At 36.8% G+C, this 20779-nt stretch overlaps 3 protein-coding genes across 6 annotated transcripts; 1 reads left to right on the forward strand and 2 right to left on the reverse strand.

Moving 5' to 3' along the window:
• Positions 1-401: 401 nt before the first annotated feature.
• LOC103412752 (uncharacterized protein At4g26450-like) lies at positions 402-5032 on the reverse strand. Of its 4 annotated transcripts, none has more exons than XM_029088067.2 (5): positions 4552-5032; positions 2506-4461; positions 2142-2331; positions 1831-1885; positions 402-709 (listed from the first exon to the last, which is right to left on the reverse strand). In XM_029088067.2, exons 2-5 carry the CDS (start codon positions 4446-4448, stop codon positions 654-656), a joined length of 2244 nt encoding a protein of 747 aa, XP_028943900.1. In that variant the 5' UTR covers positions 4449-4461; positions 4552-5032; the 3' UTR covers positions 402-653. The 4 variants fall into 4 exon arrangements, with proteins under 4 accessions (XP_028943900.1, XP_070663989.1, XP_028943899.1 ...); XM_070807888.1 differs by having other exon boundaries at positions 1808-1885; XM_029088066.2 differs by having other exon boundaries at positions 2506-5026.
• A 957-nt stretch (positions 5033-5989) lies between these two features.
• On the reverse strand, positions 5990-6667 carry LOC103447565 (FH protein interacting protein FIP2-like). Its single transcript, XM_029088778.2, has one exon. The coding sequence runs from the start codon at positions 6665-6667 to the stop codon at positions 5990-5992; it is 678 nt and encodes a 225-aa protein (XP_028944611.1).
• A 5540-nt stretch (positions 6668-12207) lies between these two features.
• LOC103429860 (chloride channel protein CLC-f-like) lies at positions 12208-18225 on the forward strand. Its single transcript, XM_008367986.4, has 9 exons — positions 12208-12925; positions 13839-14241; positions 14738-14932; positions 15458-15912; positions 16010-16114; positions 16203-16436; positions 16637-16849; positions 16999-17231; positions 17833-18225. The coding sequence occupies exons 1-9, from the start codon at positions 12449-12451 to the stop codon at positions 17906-17908; spliced, it is 2391 nt and encodes a 796-aa protein (XP_008366208.3). The 5' UTR covers positions 12208-12448; the 3' UTR covers positions 17909-18225.
• The last annotated feature ends 2554 nt before the right edge of the window (positions 18226-20779 follow it).

Genomic DNA, 20779 nt, shown 5'->3' on the forward strand with positions numbered 1-20779 from the left:
CTTTGTATTGAGTGCGAGAAAACACCTAACTACTTGCATATGATAACTTATTTCTCATTACAAACAAATTACAATAAAAAAACATATACATAAACTTTTCTTTTATGAAGAAAAATGACTCCTTAGCTATAAATAGTAAATACAAATGAATAGAGTGCCAAAGTTTAATTTTGGTATTTAATTTTTGGGTTAAATAATATGGAACATAGCAGCCAACCACGTGCAGCAAACAAATCCAGAGAGTGTTCCAAAAAAAAAAAAAACAAATCAAGAGAAATATTTTCTACATTTTCCTAAGCTTATTGGAAAGTGCAATGCAAAAGCCAATGCCATGCACGTTGCTGGAAGAAGGAACCAATCTCCTCCTCCAAGTATCAAACACCAAATACGATGATCAACCATTACCGCCAAATGCGAATCAACGATTAACATGTTTCATGTTAAAAACAAGGTGTAACAGGAAATTAAAAGTATTTAACATCCTTAAAACTTCCTACCAGAGGAAGAGACTTGCACCCTTAACAAACTGAAAAAATAAAAATCAATCAAAGCAAAGATTGCCACTTGAATGAAGCAAAATATGGGACAAAAGAAACCCCTATGATCTAAGCATTACCGAATTATACATCCGAGCAATATTATGAATGGCTGGATCAAAATGGCTTCTCATACTCCTGTGGGGTTGGCTGCTCCCAAGGCCTCAAAAAGGCTGCACAGGTAATTTAAGAAGTATTAGATATGAAAATTAAACGAACAGAGAAACATTTTTAAAAGAGGAACAAAGTTTTGACCTGTTAAATAAAAAACTGCTGGCGCGTTGTTGTCACAAGACTCATAACAATACAGTTAAAGGTAAATGCATAACAAAATGTAATAAGCTGCACTTCCTAGACTTTGGAAGAAACTGAAAACCCACAAGTTAGTACAAGTTCCAGTCCTAGCTGCAAAATGTGCTGATCAACCCAAGACTTCACACTTCCTTACCTCTCAGTTATTATATAATCAGAACCTAAAAGGTCGTACCCAGTGCACAAGGCTCCCGCTTTACGCAGGGTCTGGGAGAGATGAATGTCGGCTAGCCTTACCCCCATTTATGGAGAGGCTGCTCCCAAGTCTCGAACCCGAGACCTACCGCTCATGGGCAAAGGCACTTGCCATCGCACCAAGTGCAACCTCTCCTTTCCTTTCTTATAGCGTTATAACCCTTCAAGTTGTAATTCCCAAACCACATAATGATTCTTAGGTCACCGAAATTTTTGCGGAAAGAAGTTTCCTGGACTAATCAATCAGATTTTGTTCTCTTCCAGAATGTTGCAAAATGGAAGACAAGACTATGAAAGCAAACGTATGTTACTGACTATTCGTTACCACAAGCAAAGAATAAAACTCACCCTAGCCTTTTGCTTTTTAATTCAGCTTTTTCTTGGAGAGAAACATGTTCTTACATCAAGTATCACCAATCTCAAGTGTGCATGCAACACATTCAAACAAATAAGCAGTTGAAGGGAAAGGAAAAATCTCCCTCAAGACTTTCACCCACCATCGCCGTACTGAAACAGTTTTAAAAGTGTATAAAAGAAACTACTTATTCGACTCATTGTAAGATTCAGCAGACCAAATGCTGTCAGAATTGATTAAATATCGGGACATTTGTGTCCCAACTTGTAGGTAGTTGGTACAAGGCATGTAACAATTAAAAGCACATAAACTTATACATGTTCTGTTCTAACACACACAATAAAAATCCAACACCATCCCAACAGAACTTGACAGGTATAAGGTATTTGAGATTCATTAGAAAACAAACCAGTGATTAAAAAGGTGGCATACTTAATGGTATTTCTCCCAGTGCCATGTATATCGAATCATCGTCAGCAAGAGCCGGCTGAAACAAGAAGTAAAAGAACAGAAATATCAGTTGTATACTGTATGCTAAATCACTTAGCAGTGCTTTTCCATTAAGCAGCCAAGGACAAAACACCACATGGGCAATTATGTAATAGAAGCGCATGTGCAGTTGTATAAGTTCAAGTAATCCATTTACACGTTTTTGAGACCAAATAACCACCAGGACAATGGATTCATAAATAAGTTTCATATCTGCAGAACTAACAACTGAATCTAGCAACAAATGTTAGTACCTGTCCGTTATGAAGGTCAACTTCATTATGCACTGGATTAAGATCCCCTGGTACCGTTGAACAACTTGGGAAATCAGTTCCCAGCAACTCTGAAATCATAAGCCCATAACCATCTTGAACATCAGGGATATCATTAGGATTCTGCGCATGGTTGGTAAAGCCATCTAGAGGAGTAAATTCAGCCTCTGTCCTGTATATTGAACAACATGAAAACAGAAACATAAATACATGTAAAAGAAACTAAGAAAGAAATATAAAAGTACAAACTACTAGCAGCTTTACTTGACACACCCAGAAAAAACTTATACTGAAGGGAGAACTAAATCAATAATCATGAACTGGAATGCAGCTAGGAAAAACTTACTTTCTTTCGGTATTGTTGAAGGTCTTATCTTCTTGGATGGAGTCATTTTCTAAATCTATGATTTCAATCTCTTTAACATCGATAGTCCGTCTACTGTTTTCACCAGACACGTTTGAGTTACTCATTGACAAATCAATATCAACAGTTTCTGCTTCTTTCTTTATTCCAGAAACAGTTGGATAATCTATTGCACGATCACTATCACGATTCTCATGTGCATCCATGAGATTAAGGTCGCAGATCTTGAATGAATTTGGAAAAAGCTGCTTTTCTTGCACATACTCGATACAGGCTTCACTTCCATTTTTTTGGAAAAGGGAATCATTCATTACCGACCTCTCATGATCATTAGCTATAATTACCTGCTCATCAGCAGAATCGCTTTCTTCCTTTGAACTTTCTTTCGTTTCACCCAAGTTAGAAAGTTGGAAACACTCATCTGTGTCCGCAACCATGTAAGGAAGCCATTGTCTCGGCTTTTTGGCTCCCTCCAGGTTATCGTGTACTTCTAAAGCTCTTTTCTCAACTCTTTCTTTAACTACAAAGCTGGAACTCCTAAACCCTACTGGTCCCTGACTTGATTCTTGCTCGTTTTCACGAACAAAAGCTCTACCTGGCAAAGACTGAGATCTTCCATATTTGTTTTGCTCGATACCATATTCAGGATCTAATTCTACTAAAATTTCAGCCGACTGACTGGACTGAGGTTTAGAAGTTTCGGGGTTGAGATCATTATCATGAGGAGTTTTATCTGATAGAGTGGCACCTGTGGGAACATCAAGAGAACCGCTTTCAACTAAAGTTTGACAATCTTCTGGTTGGACAGCAATGTCAGAGGTGCTCCCCACCTGGATATTTGTAACTGGATCAACCTTTGGACCCCTAGAAGTCAACGACGAGCGGATTCTGGTGGGCACCTTGGCAAATTTGGAGAGTGTCAGCAAATCAGTACCATTCTTTCCTGAGGAATCACCCTCAACCTCAGCCTCCGAAACACTAAGCTGAATCGGTAAGTTCTCCAATACATTATGTTTCTCGGTTTCATAACTGGTAGCAGAATCTTGATCCTTCATCTCTATATCAGATACCTTGGAGGGTTCCTCACCAACTTCATCGGTTTCAATTGGACCATCTTTCCAAGCACCAGAAGAACTTGGCTTTGAGCTCATATCCTCATCGTGGTTTTGACTCTTGTCCAATTTAGATTCTGAATCCACTGCATCCTCACTCTTCGGCCCCAACTCACTTGGACTGGAGTTCTGTTGCAACCCATTATTACAACCATCTTTACTGAGCTTCTGCTCCTCATGCTGTCCAGATACAGAACCTTCATCCCCCTCCATATCAGAGGAAGCCCTACTGTGCCTATCAGTGAACGAACCACCCCTCCCATAGTCTTGGCCCCAGTCGGAACCATAAGCGCCCCTATTTGATCCAGCCGCATTTCTCCTCCTTCCCTTGAACTGATTCCTTGCATTGCTGCAGAATTCATCAACACCAAATCTTCCCCTTCTAGAACCTCCATCCGAAACCGAATTCCCCAACCGGGCAAGAGCTGAAGTCCGGCCCTCTGCTGCAATTTGCAACTGATCAGCCTCCTGAAACTCCCCCACTTGCTTCTTGGAGTTCTGCCATTTGGCAGACAGCACATTTGGAGGCAGCAGTCCCTGAGCTACCAAATACTCCGCCGCGAGGCGCCCCGCCTCCATAAAAATATCGCCTTTCCGGGGTGGAGGAGGTGGAGGCGGTGGCGGAGCTGGAGGCGGTTGGAAAGACTTCGGGCGGCCAAAACCCCGATTGAAATTGCGGTGTTCGGTGCTGTAAAAGCCATGCCCCCTCATAGAACCCTCCGGGGAGATCCGAGAGTTGGGAGCCATGCTCATCCCCATGCCCATGGAATTGGACCTGTACCCATTTCCTGGATTCCGATTCCGGGCATGCATATTTTAATTGTGTCTACACAAATCAAATACAAGTTATTTCTACAAATTATCCTCAGAAATTCAGCGCATCGCTGAAATTAGGGTTCTTGGGGGTTTCAGATACCTTGCAAATCCACAGAATTGAGCTCAAATGGCGGTTACCCACCAATCACCAGCTGTTCGTACAAATCGAAACACCGAAAAATCACAACCCTTTGTTCTGATCCTCGCAAATTGTCATACCCAAGATTCAAAGATTCAAAGCTTCCAAGAACAGATTCGGTCTTTATGGGGGAATAACCGCTGAAATTCCGACCTTTACTTTCTGGAATTTAAGAATTTCGAATTCGATTCATTCAAACCCAACTCCCAATTTGTGTCATCGGAGTATTCAATAGCGGATCTGCGTCAAATTCCCACTCACAATCTCAGAACCCTGGCTCCCTCCATTTTTTCTCCCCCTTTTTCCAAGAAATGGAACCCGAGCTTGTTTATCAGTCAATTTTTTGTGATCAGCAGCTTCTTCTTTTTTATTTTTTTGGAAACTCAGAAATTTTGATTTTTTTAGGTACTTACATTTTGGGAAGGAGAGGAATAAAATAAAAAATAAAAAGAAAACTAATGAAAATGGCTTGAAAATTTTGAGTTTTAATGATAAGGACAAAATAAAGGGTAAAATGAATAGTAACATGATTGACTTTTTAGTGTAAAAATATGGTTTTTCGTTAAAGTGAACAGTACCGAGAGCTTTTCGTTGAAGTTTCCTAAAATAAAAGGATGAAAATTAAATTATATAAAATCGGTAATGGCGTATTTTAACTAATTTTCAACTCGGAAATTATAAAATCTTGAGTTTGGTAAAAAAATGAAGGAAGAAAATTGTTGAATTTGGGCTTTCAGGTCCAGTTGTTACTACCCAACACTTTAGTATTGGGTCATTCAAGGCTCCAAGCCCATACCCCAATAATCGGATCCAAAACCCGACTACAAGGGTACCATTTTATAGAGCTAGAAGGACCTTAGGGTGATCATTTCATCGACGTATGCTTCTATACACTTATGTTTTGTGAAGAATGAGAACCAACTATATAGCATTTATATCAGAAAATTTAAGTACTGTATATGTCGTTAGTAAGATCATTTCAAAGAACTATCTATAATAATGAACTTATAAAATAGCGATGCTCTAAGTAGAAATAATAGTTCGTTTTTAGAAATAATTTTAAATAACTAAAGACACTTTTGGTGAAATTATTTTTTAATTTTTAAAGTAGTGCTTCTAACGAATGCTTCTTGCGAGTGTTTTTCAAGGATTTATTTAAATTTTTACTAAGAAAAATGCTTTCAATTATTTAAAAAACACTTCAAAACAAACTTAAAATAAAGAATTTTACTCTGCAAAACTTAATCCATTGATAATCATTAGGTAAATTCCACGCATGAAATACACAGAGATCATCCCATTGCAATTACGATAAATCAAAATAAATAGAACAAAAAATTGATTAATCTAGCTTCCTTGAAGCATTTCTAACATAAATCAGCATTGTCAAGGATCTCTTTCAGCAGCTACAATCTTCCACGCAAGATGCCCCAAAGAGTCTGTACCCTTTACTCCCCACAAAAGAAGCTCCTCGTAGATTTGCTCCATAAAAAGTAGAATCCCACAAATCGGCATTGTCAAAAGTAGCACCCTCAGCATCTACATAATTAAACTTAGCATCCCGAATATCTGCATTTGAGAAACGAACATATCTCATGCACAAATAGCTGAAGTCGACTTTCGATAAATTCAATCCAGAGAGATCAATGCCAGAAAGATTAACACCTCGAAGATTGATGTGCTGCCCGCGTATATAGTACTTCATGATATCAGCGCGTGTTACATCTGAGTTTAGACTTTCACCTTTGCTCCTATGCAGAAGTTCACCTTGTAATTCATCTGTCAACCCAACTAGTTGATAGTATTTTGCCTCCTTAAGAAGTTCTGCATATTGGGTATCTTCCAGTTTAGGAATATCACCGTCTCTTAACCAATTAAGGATGTGCCGAAAAAGCTTACCATCCCTATCGATAAAAACATATCCCTTCTTATCTTGGCGTAAAGTGTGACGGCCACTAAACATTGCAGCTAGCATCGAATCAGGCTCGCGCTGAGTTAGAGTACCAACAGTGGTGGAAAACTTTCTTCCTCCAACATTGAGGTGAACCAAGGATGAAGAGTCATAGCCATCTGCCATGGCTTCGAAACTTTGAGAGAGATAAACTGACGAGTGAGTTGGCAATATGCCAATATGCAAGCCTTAACCTAGACGGAACTGCCGGAAAATACTATTTGCCCTGCCCTAGGCTCCGACACCATGTAAAAATAGTAAATTGAATGGGATAATTTCATTCATAGGTTAAACCCCCTCATATACAATCCACAAGCCTTTGGTGTATAAGAATTAGGATTCCTAGGTAGGAAGGAAATCTAATTACAATACAATTATTTAAATTTATTCGTGAAACAAGGAATCCTAATTAGGATTGTATTCTATCACTTGGCTCTCAAATTTGGGGAACAAATTTTTCTGACCAAATACAATTCGTGCACTATACTGTGAATAAAAACTTAAAAAACACATCATTTTACAAACAAATAAATGTCAAAAGTAATATCTTTTACCCAGCAAAATAAACTCCACCCATAAAATAATGAGAGTTTTAACGAAATACTCCCGGTAGTGTTCACTTTTAACGAAAAATGACATTTTTACATTTGCTGGTACTATTCATTTACACCTTTATTTGTCATTTTTCATTGAAACTAAAGTTTTGTTTTGGATTTTTTTGGTTAGTTTTTCTTAAATTAATTAAATAGAACATTGAGCAAATCCATCGTAATCCTCATTTTCCTACAATCTTTCACACATGATGCATGAGCAAGGTAACCTTTAGCACCCACAAAAGAAGCTCCTCGTAGATTTGCCCCAGCAAAATTGGAATTAAACAAATTTGCATGGCCAAAAATAGCACCTTCATCAGCATCCACGTTCTAGAACATAGCCCCTTCAAGAAATGCATTTGAGAGAAGAACATTTCTCATGCATGGATTGCTGAAGTCTACTTTCCATAGATTCAATCCAGAGAGATCAATGCCAGAAAGATTAGTAGACCTCGAAGCTTGATGATTTTCCCAGGTAGATAGTACTTTATAATATCAGCACGAGTGACATCGGAGTTTAAACCTTAATTTGCTCTTATTCAAAAGGTCTTGTAATCCATCTATCAACCCGTGTAGTTGACAGTATATTTTGCCTCCTTTAGAAGTTCTGAATATTGCCTCCTTTAGAAGTTCTGAATATTGAGAATCTTCTAAAAACCTCTCCCGCAGATGCACAGACAACCACCATCACCACCTGCTCCGGTGCTCCCTCACGTTGAATGCAGACTGGATATCGAAGGGGAGAGCATGCCTATGAAACTCTCGACGTTCGAATCCAGGCCAGATTGAATAACGACGACGAGCTTTGGCGGTGAAGATGGGATGGCTGCATGAAAGAGGTAGGACCGTAATTCAACCGCTTACCTGTTGTCTTATTTAATTCTTCTTTCGAACTCCCTAGCAGTCTGGACTATTGTAAAAAAAATCGTAGTAGCTGATAGTATTTTGGCTCCACTAGAAGTTCTGCACGTTGAGAATCTTCTAATTGCATGTGGTGGGGGAAGGTACAACTGAGGGGGTTGCTAGTGGTGGACGGAGACAGTTGTTCGGAGAACGCGCAGAGGAGGAAGAACGAACGCGGAAACTGCTGTAGGGTTAAAGTGAAGGGCAAGTGTGGGATTTAGAGATTATGTGAGGGTATAATAGGTACAAAAAGTGGATTCTTGATTTCTTCTTTGTTCTCGGATCTGAATACTACATAAATATAGGGAATCCAATTTTTTCAAATTTTAGAGTTCAAAAATTTGCATGGGAACCAACTTTTTAATTCCTTAATATTTAGTAAATACCAAAGTATCCCATAACCAAAATTCAGTTTCGTATTTTGATTCCGATTAAAATCAATCATCAGAGTAAACTCAAAAACTTTATAACATAATTCGAAACTCATATATTCTATATGTTTTTTAATGTTCTCTAACTTTTTCGTACATGCAATTTATTGTTCTTTCTTAATATTTGGTATATGCCTATACTCCAAAGAAGAATGGTATATGCCTATGTATAAATTTGATTAATTTTATAGTATAGTAGTATGCTTACCCTTTTTAATATATAAGTGTATGTTCAATAAAAAATAGGGAGTTTTAATGAAAAGGGCTTGAACTAAGTTTATTTTAATAAAAAACCACCCTATACTATTATTTAACCAAAAGGGCTTCATATTTAATCATAAGGACAAAACTAATTTATATTAGACCCACAAACATTTAACACACACAGGCTGAACTAAAAGCCCAAAACGAAATGATTTTTTTTTCCACCTTTGCCCCTAACAGCGATGCTATTCTGTCAGCCAAATCTGTTAGAAATAAACTTTCCCTTATTTACAAGTATGCCATTATGTCAGCCAGTTCTTTCTTTCTTTCTTATTTCTTGTGGCTGTTCGTTCCCCCTTCAGGTTTTGGTTTTTTTTTCTTCTTGTCGTCCGCCTTCCTCCTGAAACGGAGGTAAAACTCATCGTGGGTGATGGAGAGTGGCCACATCCTCAAACCATTTTGCACGTTTAAAGAAAATGGGAGCAATTGCTTCCCCAATTACCTTTTTTATTATATATATTTTAATATTATTTTATTAATTGATCACTTATTTGTAATTAGGTGGTTTAGATTCTTTTGTTGATCAATTTTCACCCTTAATTTTGCTTACCACATAGAACCCACTTTCTTAGAATGCAGGAGCCACTTCCATTGGAAATTATCCCAGTTTCATTTTTAGTTTTTGAGACTTTGTAGATTTGCCAGTGGGGTCTCAACTCTTGATGGATAAAACAATGGTCTTGTAGATTTGCCCGTAAAGCTTCGGTATTTTCACCGCCTCGGGTGTTTTCAACACCACCACCTTCTCCTTATTATCTGCCTTTACCGGAAGTGTTGCTTGTGGCTTTGTTCTGTCCCAGCAACAACAACAAATCAACAAAAAATGCATTGATATCATACTAACAATTTGATACTTTACATCTTCAAGTAAAAAAAAGAAAAAAAAAGATCAAATAGCTACAATATTTCCCCAAGTAAACAAAATTATCAATTATAAACATTGAACACTAACTATTTCTCGAATTGGATAGGGGTACCGTTACTATATCTTAAGTAGAACACTACTATTATTATTTCTTAAACTGAACACTAGCTCTATCACTATTTTTTAAACTGAGCACTGGTACTATCACTATTCTTAAATTGAACACTAACTATTTCGTAAACTGAGCACTGGTATTATCACTATTTCTTAAACTGAATACTCACTATTTTGTATACTGAACACGCGTATTATCATTATTTCTTAAACTTAACACTAATATTATTACTATTTCTTAAACTGAATACTAATTATTTTTTAAGCTAAACACTAACTATTTTTAGAATTAAACACATGTACTGTCACTATTTCTTAAACTAAATACTGATTATTTCTAGAACTGAAAAATGACTATTTATTAAATTGAAAACTTGCTCTATCATTATTTCTTAAACTAAATTCTAACCATTTTTCAAATTGAACAAGAGTACCATCACTATTTCTTAAATTGCGCTATCACTAATTTTTAAACTAAACACTGACTATTTCTTAAACGGAACACTAGTACTATAATTGTTTCGTAAACTAAACACTGACTATTTCTTAAATGGAACACTAGTACTATCACTGTTTCGTAAACTAAACATTGACTATTTATCAGACGAACACTAGTACTATCATTGTTTCGTAAACTAAACACTGACTATTTCTTAAACAGAACACTAGTACTATCACTGTTTCGTAAACTAAACATTGACTATTTATCAAACGAACACTAGTACTATCACTATTTCGTAAACTAAACACTGACTATTTATCAAACGAACACTAGTACTATCACTGTTTCGTAAACTAAACACTTAATCATTTCATCTTCTTAAAAACTCACTTGAAAAAGATATGAGTAAAATATTGCAAAAGGCTAGAAATAGTCAACATAATCAAAACTAGAAGACCCCAAATATGCAGAAAATAAATAGAGAAATTTTTTTTTTAACAAAAATGATTATAATGATTATAATGTCAAAACAAAATAAATGTGGGAGAGAGAGCAGTACAAACATAATCCTATAATTAAGTATAGTTCAATTTGGTTCTTCTAATAATCTGGAGAAGCATCTCCCAATCTCATTGACATTGCACAGCCCACAAAAACAAAACAGTAGAAAGCATTGCCTGCCGGCGGTGGCAGCAGCCTCTAACCCACTAACGGTGCTAAAAAAGTGACGTTTAGTGCACGGAATCCACCAATGGTGACGGACCCAACCTAAATTTTTAAGAACCAATAATTATAACAAAAAAATATATGAAAAAATTAAGTTAACTACCATAAACAAAGAAAAAAACAGAATAATAATTCTGGAATTTGTCCAATATTTAGCAGCAGATTTTCAAGATTTCAAGCAATATATTTCGCACCCAAATGCTAATAACCAATTAATAATCCAATTTATCTTTTGCGGGCAAAGATATGGAAGGAAAAAAGAAAATTGTATTGTAATTTGTTTCTGGGAAATACAAATCCACATTTTTTCACAAATTCGAAACCAATGTTAGAGGTACCTCTTGGAGTCCATCTTTAAGCCATCTCTGATGATTGCAGCACTCGCTCGAACCTCCATTTATCAAAGGAAGACTGGTCGGGAGCATCGCGAACTTCTCGAACACTTCTTGGTCTTGGCTTCCTCATGGATCACAAGGGTGATGTCATCTTCATTATCGATGATCAGATCAGAATTATAAATTGAGAAAATAGCAAAGAGAAAATAACATGAGATATGTAGAAACTTGTAGAAACCGTACAAAAGCATTTTTTATTTCGTCTGAAGTGAAACGGATTAAATAAACGGGAGAAGTTGTTGTCAGGGTATAATTGAAAACTCATTCTTTGGATCAGTTTTATTAGGCTGATTTAATGTTGGGTTTGTCCTAACCATTAAATAAAATTAGTAGGTGGTTTTTGGTTAAGATTCAAAGTTGTGAAGCCCTTTTCATTAATTTTCCTTAAAAAATAATGAAAAAAATGTATTCAAAGTTAACAATAAAATCAAAAAGTTGCTTACAAGTATATAATGTGAGTATAAACAACCGAAAGTTTTTGGAAGTTTTTTTTTTAAATTTGTTATAATAAGTTCGAAACACTTCGGAAAAATCCAGATCAGAAATTTAGAAATTTTAGAAATCTCTAAATGTGTTTCAATGTCCATTCTAATTTTTCAGAAAATATTCTGATTCGAAATTTTAGGTTTGAATTCGGAAATTTTACTAGCGGAATCGAAAACCTCATCCTAACTTATGGGCTAAGAATTTCAATTAAGAAAAAGAATAATTCTTTATTTATTTGACAAAAAATTAACATTAATAAGCTAAATAACTAGTTATTAAAAAAACAATAAAAATCGAATCTGCACCATCATACGTGAACATATACTTTATTGAAATCCAATTTACCGTTCCAACCCGCAACTGGTAATGCATAACCTAGGAGGTGTTTTGGTGACTCGAACGGTTTGACCCAAATAAAGTAAAAAGGCGTAGTTACCAACACATAGTGACAGGATGGAAACCCCAAAAACAAAAATGATAGATTTGAAAGACAAAAACGACATTGCAAGCTTTCGAAGCACACACGGAATGCGTGTGATTGCACAGTGAATTACGACAAGAGGAAGATCGAGATGCAACAGAGCACTGTTGATTGTACAGAATTCTAGAGAGAGAGAGAGAGAGAGAGAGAGAGAGGAGAGAGAGGGAATTGGGGTTCTAGGGTTTGGGGGTGGTGTTGGGGAAGAAGATGTCAGGAGAGGAATACAGCGATGAGAATCATCTGCTGCGATCCTCCAACGACATTACCGACGACGAAAACGCCGGCGTTTCGGCAGAGAAAGACAACGACTTGGAAGCTCAGGAGGGATTAATAAGCAGCAGGAAAAGCAGTATTAGTCCCACCAGTAGACGAGGCGGAGTCGGAGGCTTCAAGGATCTGCTGATCAAGCATTTGGACGGCGGAGGTGGGCTTTCCGGCCGCCGTCTCAATGTCAAGCGCGGCCGAGATAATTCCCCAAATCACGGCGGCAGAGAGATTAGAGACCAGCAACGGCCCCCTGTAGATCACCACCACCATCATAATCAGCAGCATCATGAGTCTTCGGCTGGAATAGACGGTAATGATGAGCTTGCCGATAGTGCGCCGCCCGAATGGGCTTTGCTTCTCCTTGGTTGCCTTCTCGGCCTCGCCACTGGTCTCCTTGTTGCCGCATTTAACAAAGGGGTAAGTTTTCGATCTTTCGGAGCCTCCAATTGTGTAATACCATTAATGATTTGATGATGTGAACTTGTTGATTAGGTTTTTGATACTAGTTACGGTTCTCAGAATGCTTCAAAACCTCCGATGTTTAATCCTAGTAATGTTTTGGGAGATCCAGTTGCTACCCATCATGAAAAATACTTGTAATTTTTGTAAATTTATGCAAAAGATGGGAACTTGTTGCTTAGCTTTTCAGCACTGTATTTTGTGTTCGATATTTGTTAAGTTTCTTAGAATGCTTTAATACCTCCAATGCTTAAACCCATTGATGTTTCGGATATCCAATTGTTACCCATCGTGAAAAAACTTCTGACGTTTGTAAATTTATGAAAAGGTATGAACTTGCTGCTTAGTTTTACAGCACTGGTTTTTGTGTTTGACATTTGATGCGGTTCTTAGGATGCTGATTCTGCACATTTCCAACCTCAATTTCTCTGTTAGAATGTATTGCGTTATATCAAAAGTTGTTTGTATTTGGAAATAATGTCAATTGTTTTGATGGGCATGGTTCTTGTGGTTAGCAATAAGAGATAAAAATATTGTGCTTCTCTGCATGGTTTTTGGCTTTTATCGTCTGTAAAAGTATGTGTCATTTTTAGTTAATTCGATTGTTTAGCTTCTAAATCTGCCTATTGTGATAAAACTTACAGTGTTCCTAAGTTAAGAAAAAAGAATGTGGAAACTTGTTGCTTGTTTCTATGCCAATGTCTGTATGACTCGGTGTGATCCAAAATGGTCTACATTTTGAAATGATACCAATAACAAATAAAAGATGGTGCTTCCTGTTACGGTTGTTTAGCTTGTAGAGTCTATATAACAGTATGTTTTTTTTTTGTTTATTCTATTAACATTGATTGACGCCCTAGTGCTCATCTAGGTACATGTTATACATGAATGGGCCTGGGCTGGTACTCCAAGTGATGGTGCTGCATGGCTTCGTCTGCAGAGACTGGGTGATACTTGGCATCGAATTCTCTTAATACCCGTCACGGGTGGGGTTATTGTTGGCATGATGCATGGTTTACTTGAAATATTAGGCCAGATAAGGCAGTCCGGTTCCTCTCAAAGACAAGGATTTGATTTACTTGCTGCAGTCTTTCCCTCAATAAAGGCTGTCCAAGCAGCTGTCACTTTAGGTACTGGTTGTTCTTTGGGTCCTGAAGGCCCTAGTGTAGATATTGGAAAATCTTGTGCCAATGGAATCTCATTAATGATGGAGAACAACAGAGAAAGGAAGATTGCCCTTGTTGCAGCAGGTGCAGCAGCTGGAATTTCTTCAGGTACTACCTAGACTTTCTTGTGCTCAATTAGTTTTCACTGATACAATATTTTATAGGAAACACCCTAATTTAGTATTGTCTTGAACAATTATTATATATTATTTTCAAAAGAAGAAAAGAATCTATTCTTTATGACTAACAACTGTGGGAGATTGAAACTTCATTTGAATGTAATTATGTGGTGTACAGTTGATTCATTTCTTTAGTTTTGCAACATCCAGCTGTCTTTGAGATCATGAAATACAAATTATGTAGATAACGAATGTGCTATTTATTGATGTTAATCTCAGAATTTGTTTCTAAATGTGAGTAACATGTTTGAGTAACTTTACCTTGCGATATGAGATGCACTCACCTTTTTGTCATTCGTATTATGTTCACTTGTGTGCCTTAATCACAAATATGAACAAATTTAGTTTTGTACTCCTATAACAGTGAGAATCTTTTTACCAGTGAACAAGTCTGGTAGTAAACTTTTAGGATGTTTTCTCTTCAGGTTTCAACGCGGCAGTTGCTGGTTGTTTCTTCGCTATTGAAACGGTGTTAAGGCCTCTTCGAGCAGAAAACTCACCTCCATTTACAACTGCAATGATTATTTTGGCTTCTGTTATATCATCCACTGTATCTAATGTTTTACAAGGGACTCAGTCAGCATTTACAGTGCCTACATATGATTTAAAATCTGCTGCTGGTACGTGTATATTCTCCTCTCTTTCTTTCTTTTTCTCATTTATAATTTTTTTTTCCTTTTCTTCAATAAAATTAATTCGTAATGTTAATTTATTTTATGTGTGTATGTATGTGTTTACTATGTTTTCAGTTTATTTAGGCATATAGGTAATGTTTTCAATTTATTTAGGCATATATGCATATACATTATCTGATTTATGTGCGCTCATGTGAGTGTTCCTCAAACAACTATGGCAAAAGTTTTGTGCTTGATTGTTTAGTGAGATTTTTGTTGGAATGCTTTTGACCTGTTACTGACTTGATGGTGTGGAGCAGTCACTTTGCATATGATTTGTACCACATTTTGATTCCATCAGTTCCTTTTTTCTATTAATGAATTGTTCAAAATGCAACTTGGTATGAAAATTTCTTAGGACAACTAAACTGCTGAATTTCTGTCTTGCATGCATTTTTCAATTTTAAGATAAATGATTTCAGTGCATCTGTTCTGAGATTCCTTTTTATATGTTTTGATGTTGCCTTGTAGAACTTCCTCTATACCTGATATTGGGAATGCTATGTGGTGCTGTAAGTGTAGCCTTGACTCGATTGGTTGCTTGGTTCACAAAGTTCTTTGATTTCATCAAGGAAAGATTTGGTCTTCCTGATGTTGCCTGCCCAGCTTTAGGTGGTTTAGGTGCTGGGATTATCGCTCTTAAGTATCCTGGAATTCTGTATTGGGGATTTACAAATGTTGAAGAAATTTTGCACACTGGGAGGACTGCTTCAGCTCCTGGAATCTGGCTGTTAACTCAGTTAGCAGCAGCTAAAGTTGTGGCAACAGCTTTATGCAAGGGTTCTGGGCTGGTAGGTGGCCTATACGCACCAAGCTTGATGATTGGGGCTGCTGTTGGTGCTGTATTTGGGGGTTCAGCTGCAGAACTGATAAACTCAGCAATTCCAGGAAATGCTGCTGTTGCCCAGCCACAGGCTTATGCACTGGTACAGCTCATTATAAGTGGCTCATTTTGATCTCTGCAATGGTAAATATGTACTTTAGTCCATATGATATGACTGAAATAGTTTTAAACTTCGGCAGGTTGGAATGGCTGCTACGCTAGCTTCAGTTTGTTCAGTACCATTGACATCAGTTCTGCTTCTGTTTGAGCTCACAAAAGACTACCGGATATTGCTCCCTCTCATGGTATTCTTATGCTTATATACTTTTTAATTCTTGTATTTGGTGCACAAGTTTTTATTGCTTGGTGTTAATATTTGTTGCGTGTAAGTAGGGGGCTGTTGGATTGGCAATATGGGTGCCCACTGTGGTAAACCAGGCAAAGGAGACTGAACCATCTGAAACACAGAATTCAGCAAGAGTTTATTCTTATGTTTCGGCTGATGAAGAAAAAGACGAAGTTAGTTGGAGACAACGTGATGATGGAGATGACTTGGAACTCACTGTTGTTGGAAACAATTCTGACTCCGAATTAGTTAGTGAAGAATTGCTTCTGGAAGATCTAAAGGTTTCACATTTCTTCTTTAAAATTGTTTATCAAGAGCTATTTGTCTCACTCACTCACACATAAATCGACCCTCAATGTGTAATTCAAGTTGTTATCAATTAATTTGATTTTGTTTCACTTTCTTTTGCAACTGCAGCATCTATATTCATTTTTTGCTTTCATTATACCTGACTTGCTCACTTGTTTATCCCTTATATCAGGTTTCGCAAGCCATGTCAAAGAAATATGTGAAGGTTCCTGTGAGCTTGACTCTGAAAGAGGCAATAAAATGCATGCACGAGAGTCATCAGAATTGTGTGTTGGTGGTTGATGGTGAAGATTTTCTGGAGGGAGTATTAACATACGGTGATGTTAGACGATTTCAATCGAAGAATTCTAGTGATACATCAGAGAGCGATACTAGAGTTTTGGATGTATGTGATGACATGCACACGTGTTATGTCTTCCATAAGTTTTGTTCTTAGTTAATCCCGAGTTTCTTTATTTCATAATGTGTTTGGTGTTATTTCTACCATAAAAGTTTGTGGTCTTCTAATTATATCCGAACTTGGAATCTTTGCAGGCAAATAAATGTCTTGTTTCATCTGTTTGCACTCGACGAGCTCTCTACAGTGGACGAGCGCGTGGTTTATTTACCTGTTATCCGGACACAGATTTAGCAATGGCCAAGGAGCTAATGGAGGCCAAGGATATAAGGCAGTTGCCTGTGGTTAAGCGTGTCAGAGAGCCACCAAAAGAAATAAAGCGAAGAATCGTTGCTATTCTTCATTACGATTCAATCTTGAACTGTCTCAGGTTTTCAATACATTCTCACTTTATGGTTATACGATATGATACCTTGTTTCCTCTCCTATATTTGATGCCTGTTCTTAAACTACACCGGCACTAATAACCTTGCCCTTAACCTCATATTTTCATCTGATTGTTCTCTTTTACTTTCAATACTTACGGCCAAACTGCAAAATATGGACCTTAAAGGATGTACTTTGAATCCCTCGTGGGAAGTCCGAAGTTAAGCGAGTTTGGGCAAGAGTAGTACTAGGATGGGTGACCTCCTGGAAAGTCCTCGTGTTGCACATCCCCCCCACCTCTTTTATCTAACGGAGGACATGACACAAAACCGAGCGCAATGGCGTTATAGGATTCATATAGCCGACCCCACTTAGTGGGAAAATGCTTTGTTGTTGTTGTTGTTGTTGTTGTTGTTGTTGTCCGCTTTCGTGTAAACAAAAATGTGAAATTGCCCGTTCATTAGTTACAAATCATGCTGCTGTTTATGCTTGGGAAATTTACTGTATATTCTAGTCGCTTTTTCCTTTCGTGATAATTTATGGTTGCACTTGAAGAAATTTTGATGCCATAATTTGTCTCATTGGATGATATCGTGTTTATGCAGAGAGGAGATAAATCACAGGAAAACAGTTCATCAACATAGAATAGAGAATCTCGACGAGATTAACAATGGCCATTAGCTTTTAGCGACAGAGCCGTTGCCAGGCGGCCTTAATGCGAGACGGACTGCCAACGCGAAAGAGAAGCTCAAAGCTCCGAGCAAAGCGAGGGAGAACGAAAGTTGATCTGTCAGACTGGTTTTTTCTTTGATTTTGTGGAGTTTGGCTTCGAAACCAAGTGTATATTTCCAGGCCCTTCATCTGAAGCTTGAGAATTCGTACGGGGTTTTTTTGATACCACATATTCTTTTATGTAACCTACCAATTTGTTCATTGTACATGGAAAGCACAATTCATATGATCTAACCTTATAAATGAAAATCATAATGCAAGCAAAATGGTTCGAAAACATGAAATGAAATACAAATCATCGATGCGCAACGGTTGATTCTACATAAATAACCTTTTTCTTGAAAGTGGTTTTTCTTCATTTTGTTGAAAGACGTCTCAAGTTTGAAATAGTCGTACGAATAAGAAATACAGCTCAAATTCTTGAATTTGAATACAATACTTACAAATACTTGGTCCTATCATCATGTGACAGTCATATATGCTGTAATGACATCTATCTCGCTTCAATACTTAACACTGATGACCAAACGGATGTCCAATTTATTTTTGAACAAATGATATTATATACACTAAGGGGGAGGGGTGGGTTTAGCCGCAATGAGATAGTAATAACGTGGTTTGAATTCGCGTAAGTAATGTGAGTAAAGAACCATGTATATAGTTAAAAGTGACGGACTCATGAATTTGTGGTGATTGGGGGAGTGTAATGGGTTTTTTTTTACAGAGAAAAACTTTATGAGATATATTTCGTCAAATATATTGTTTCTCACGTTAAAGAAAAAATCAAATGTTACGGCCAAATTATATATCTCAACTGAAGATGATTGAAAGAAAATACAAATTGTTTGAGTCAAATGACTGCACTAACTGCATTGTGGCTTTGTCATTACATAGTTATATACCATCGATGATGATAGATAATTAGTATCCGAATCTTGAATTCGGGTAGCCCCTATAACTAGCGCTAGAATCCCCTAACAGTGTATGTGATTTTCTTTTGGCCATCAGGATCTTTGAAGCTTGTTTTGTTCGTCTTAAAGGACACAAAAAGCACTTGGAGAGCTTACCCCACTAGAAGAAAAATCTTAATAACAATTAAAGGCTTAAGGCTCTTGAAGATAAAGCATGGAATCATATAAAACACAATAGGACTGGTTGTTGAAAGAAAAACAAGAGAATCATAATCTCGGGTTTGTCTTTAGTAGTCCAGTCTATTCAATAGTTTGACTTTTTAAATAATTTTCATCGTTCATTTCTTAACACTATGTTTGGATAAGTGAAATAAACTTGGAATTTGGATAAAAGTTAGAATTTGTAAATTGACATGCACCAATTCTCTTGTTTGGATTCATAAACATAGAAATTTAGAATTTCCGCGTGGAAAAAAACTTGGAATTTGGGACCTCCAATTCCTAAGTTTAAATTCCATGTAAATAGGTGTTATTTCTCAATTCTATGATTGAGAACTAAAAATAACAAATTCCGTTTTCAATTTCATTGTTCTTTTAGGCTAACCAAACAAAAAAAATTCACAAATTTTAAAAAATAAAATTCCGTCAATTCAATAGGACTGGTTGTTGAAGGAAAAACAAGAGAATCATAATCTCAGGTTTGTCTTTAGTAGTCCAGTCTATTCAATAGTTTGACTTTTTAAACAATTTTCATCGTTCATTTCTTAAAGTTTATTTTCACTATTAAAGAAAAAATTGCATAATCTCGTGACTAAGAGTTTGTGTTTATAAGTCCATATTTCTCTTGCTCCTAAATAGTTGTCACTCTCACTTCCAAAAAAAAAAATAATAATAAATAAATAAATAAATAGTTGTTACTCTTGAAAAATAAAAAGAATAGAATTACAACAAAGATAGAGAACGTCACTTGGCATACGTGTGAGCTAGGCCTGGTAAACGGGTCGTGTTTGTCTTGTTCGTGTCATTTTCATGTCATGCATGTTATCTTATCGGGTCGTGTCGTGTCGTGTCAAACTAATTATCTTAACGAGTTCTTAACATGTGAGCAGATAACAACCCAATTGGTTAACAGATCGTGTCGTTACGTGTCGGGTTAACAGGTCATACAAGAATTAACATACCTAATGTCTAGATCTCGTGACGGGTTCTTGACTGGTGATCCAACAACGACAATTTGTTAATGAGTTGATACGAAACTTGTTATTTTCGTATCGGATTAACAGGTCGCGCAAAAAATTGACAAGCCTAAGCGTGAGCCCATGCTGAAAGGCTAGTGTTTATAAAACTACTTACTTATGTACTAAGTGTGAGAAAATCTACTTGGACTAATTGATAAAGAACCACTGATATGTTTGAATTCATGAGACGGATAACCATTCATTGACTCAAATACCTTGAAGAAGAAGTTCAAAACATGCCCAATGTGTCAATAGGAAAAATGTTTAAGAGTCTTTCACCTTTTTCATGTGCAGCGACTCTCCACATCTAATACTATGAAAAAAGTTTAGATTCTACCTCAAAACTAATCGAAGGAGTAGACCAACTTAACTACTTCATATAAGCTTGTGTAAGGTTCTCCAAGTTTCCGATAAAACATAGCTCTTTGATGTGGGGCGACTCTCCACATCCAATACCATAAAGAAATTTTAGATTCCACATCAAAACTAATCGGAAGAGTAGACCAAACAATTTCGTATAAGCTTATAGAAGGTTCTTTAACTTTCCGATATAACATAGCTCTCTCTCTCACTTCCTCACATGTTTAGATCACAATGGGAAAGGGGTTTGATTAGTCAAGACCAAATTTAAAGTTTCAGGCTGTAAACCAGTATCTGAAAAAGATTGATTA

Source organism: Malus domestica, chromosome 11 (genome assembly GCF_042453785.1).
Source record: "Malus domestica chromosome 11, GDT2T_hap1".
NCBI lineage: Eukaryota > Viridiplantae > Streptophyta > Magnoliopsida > Rosales > Rosaceae > Malus > Malus domestica.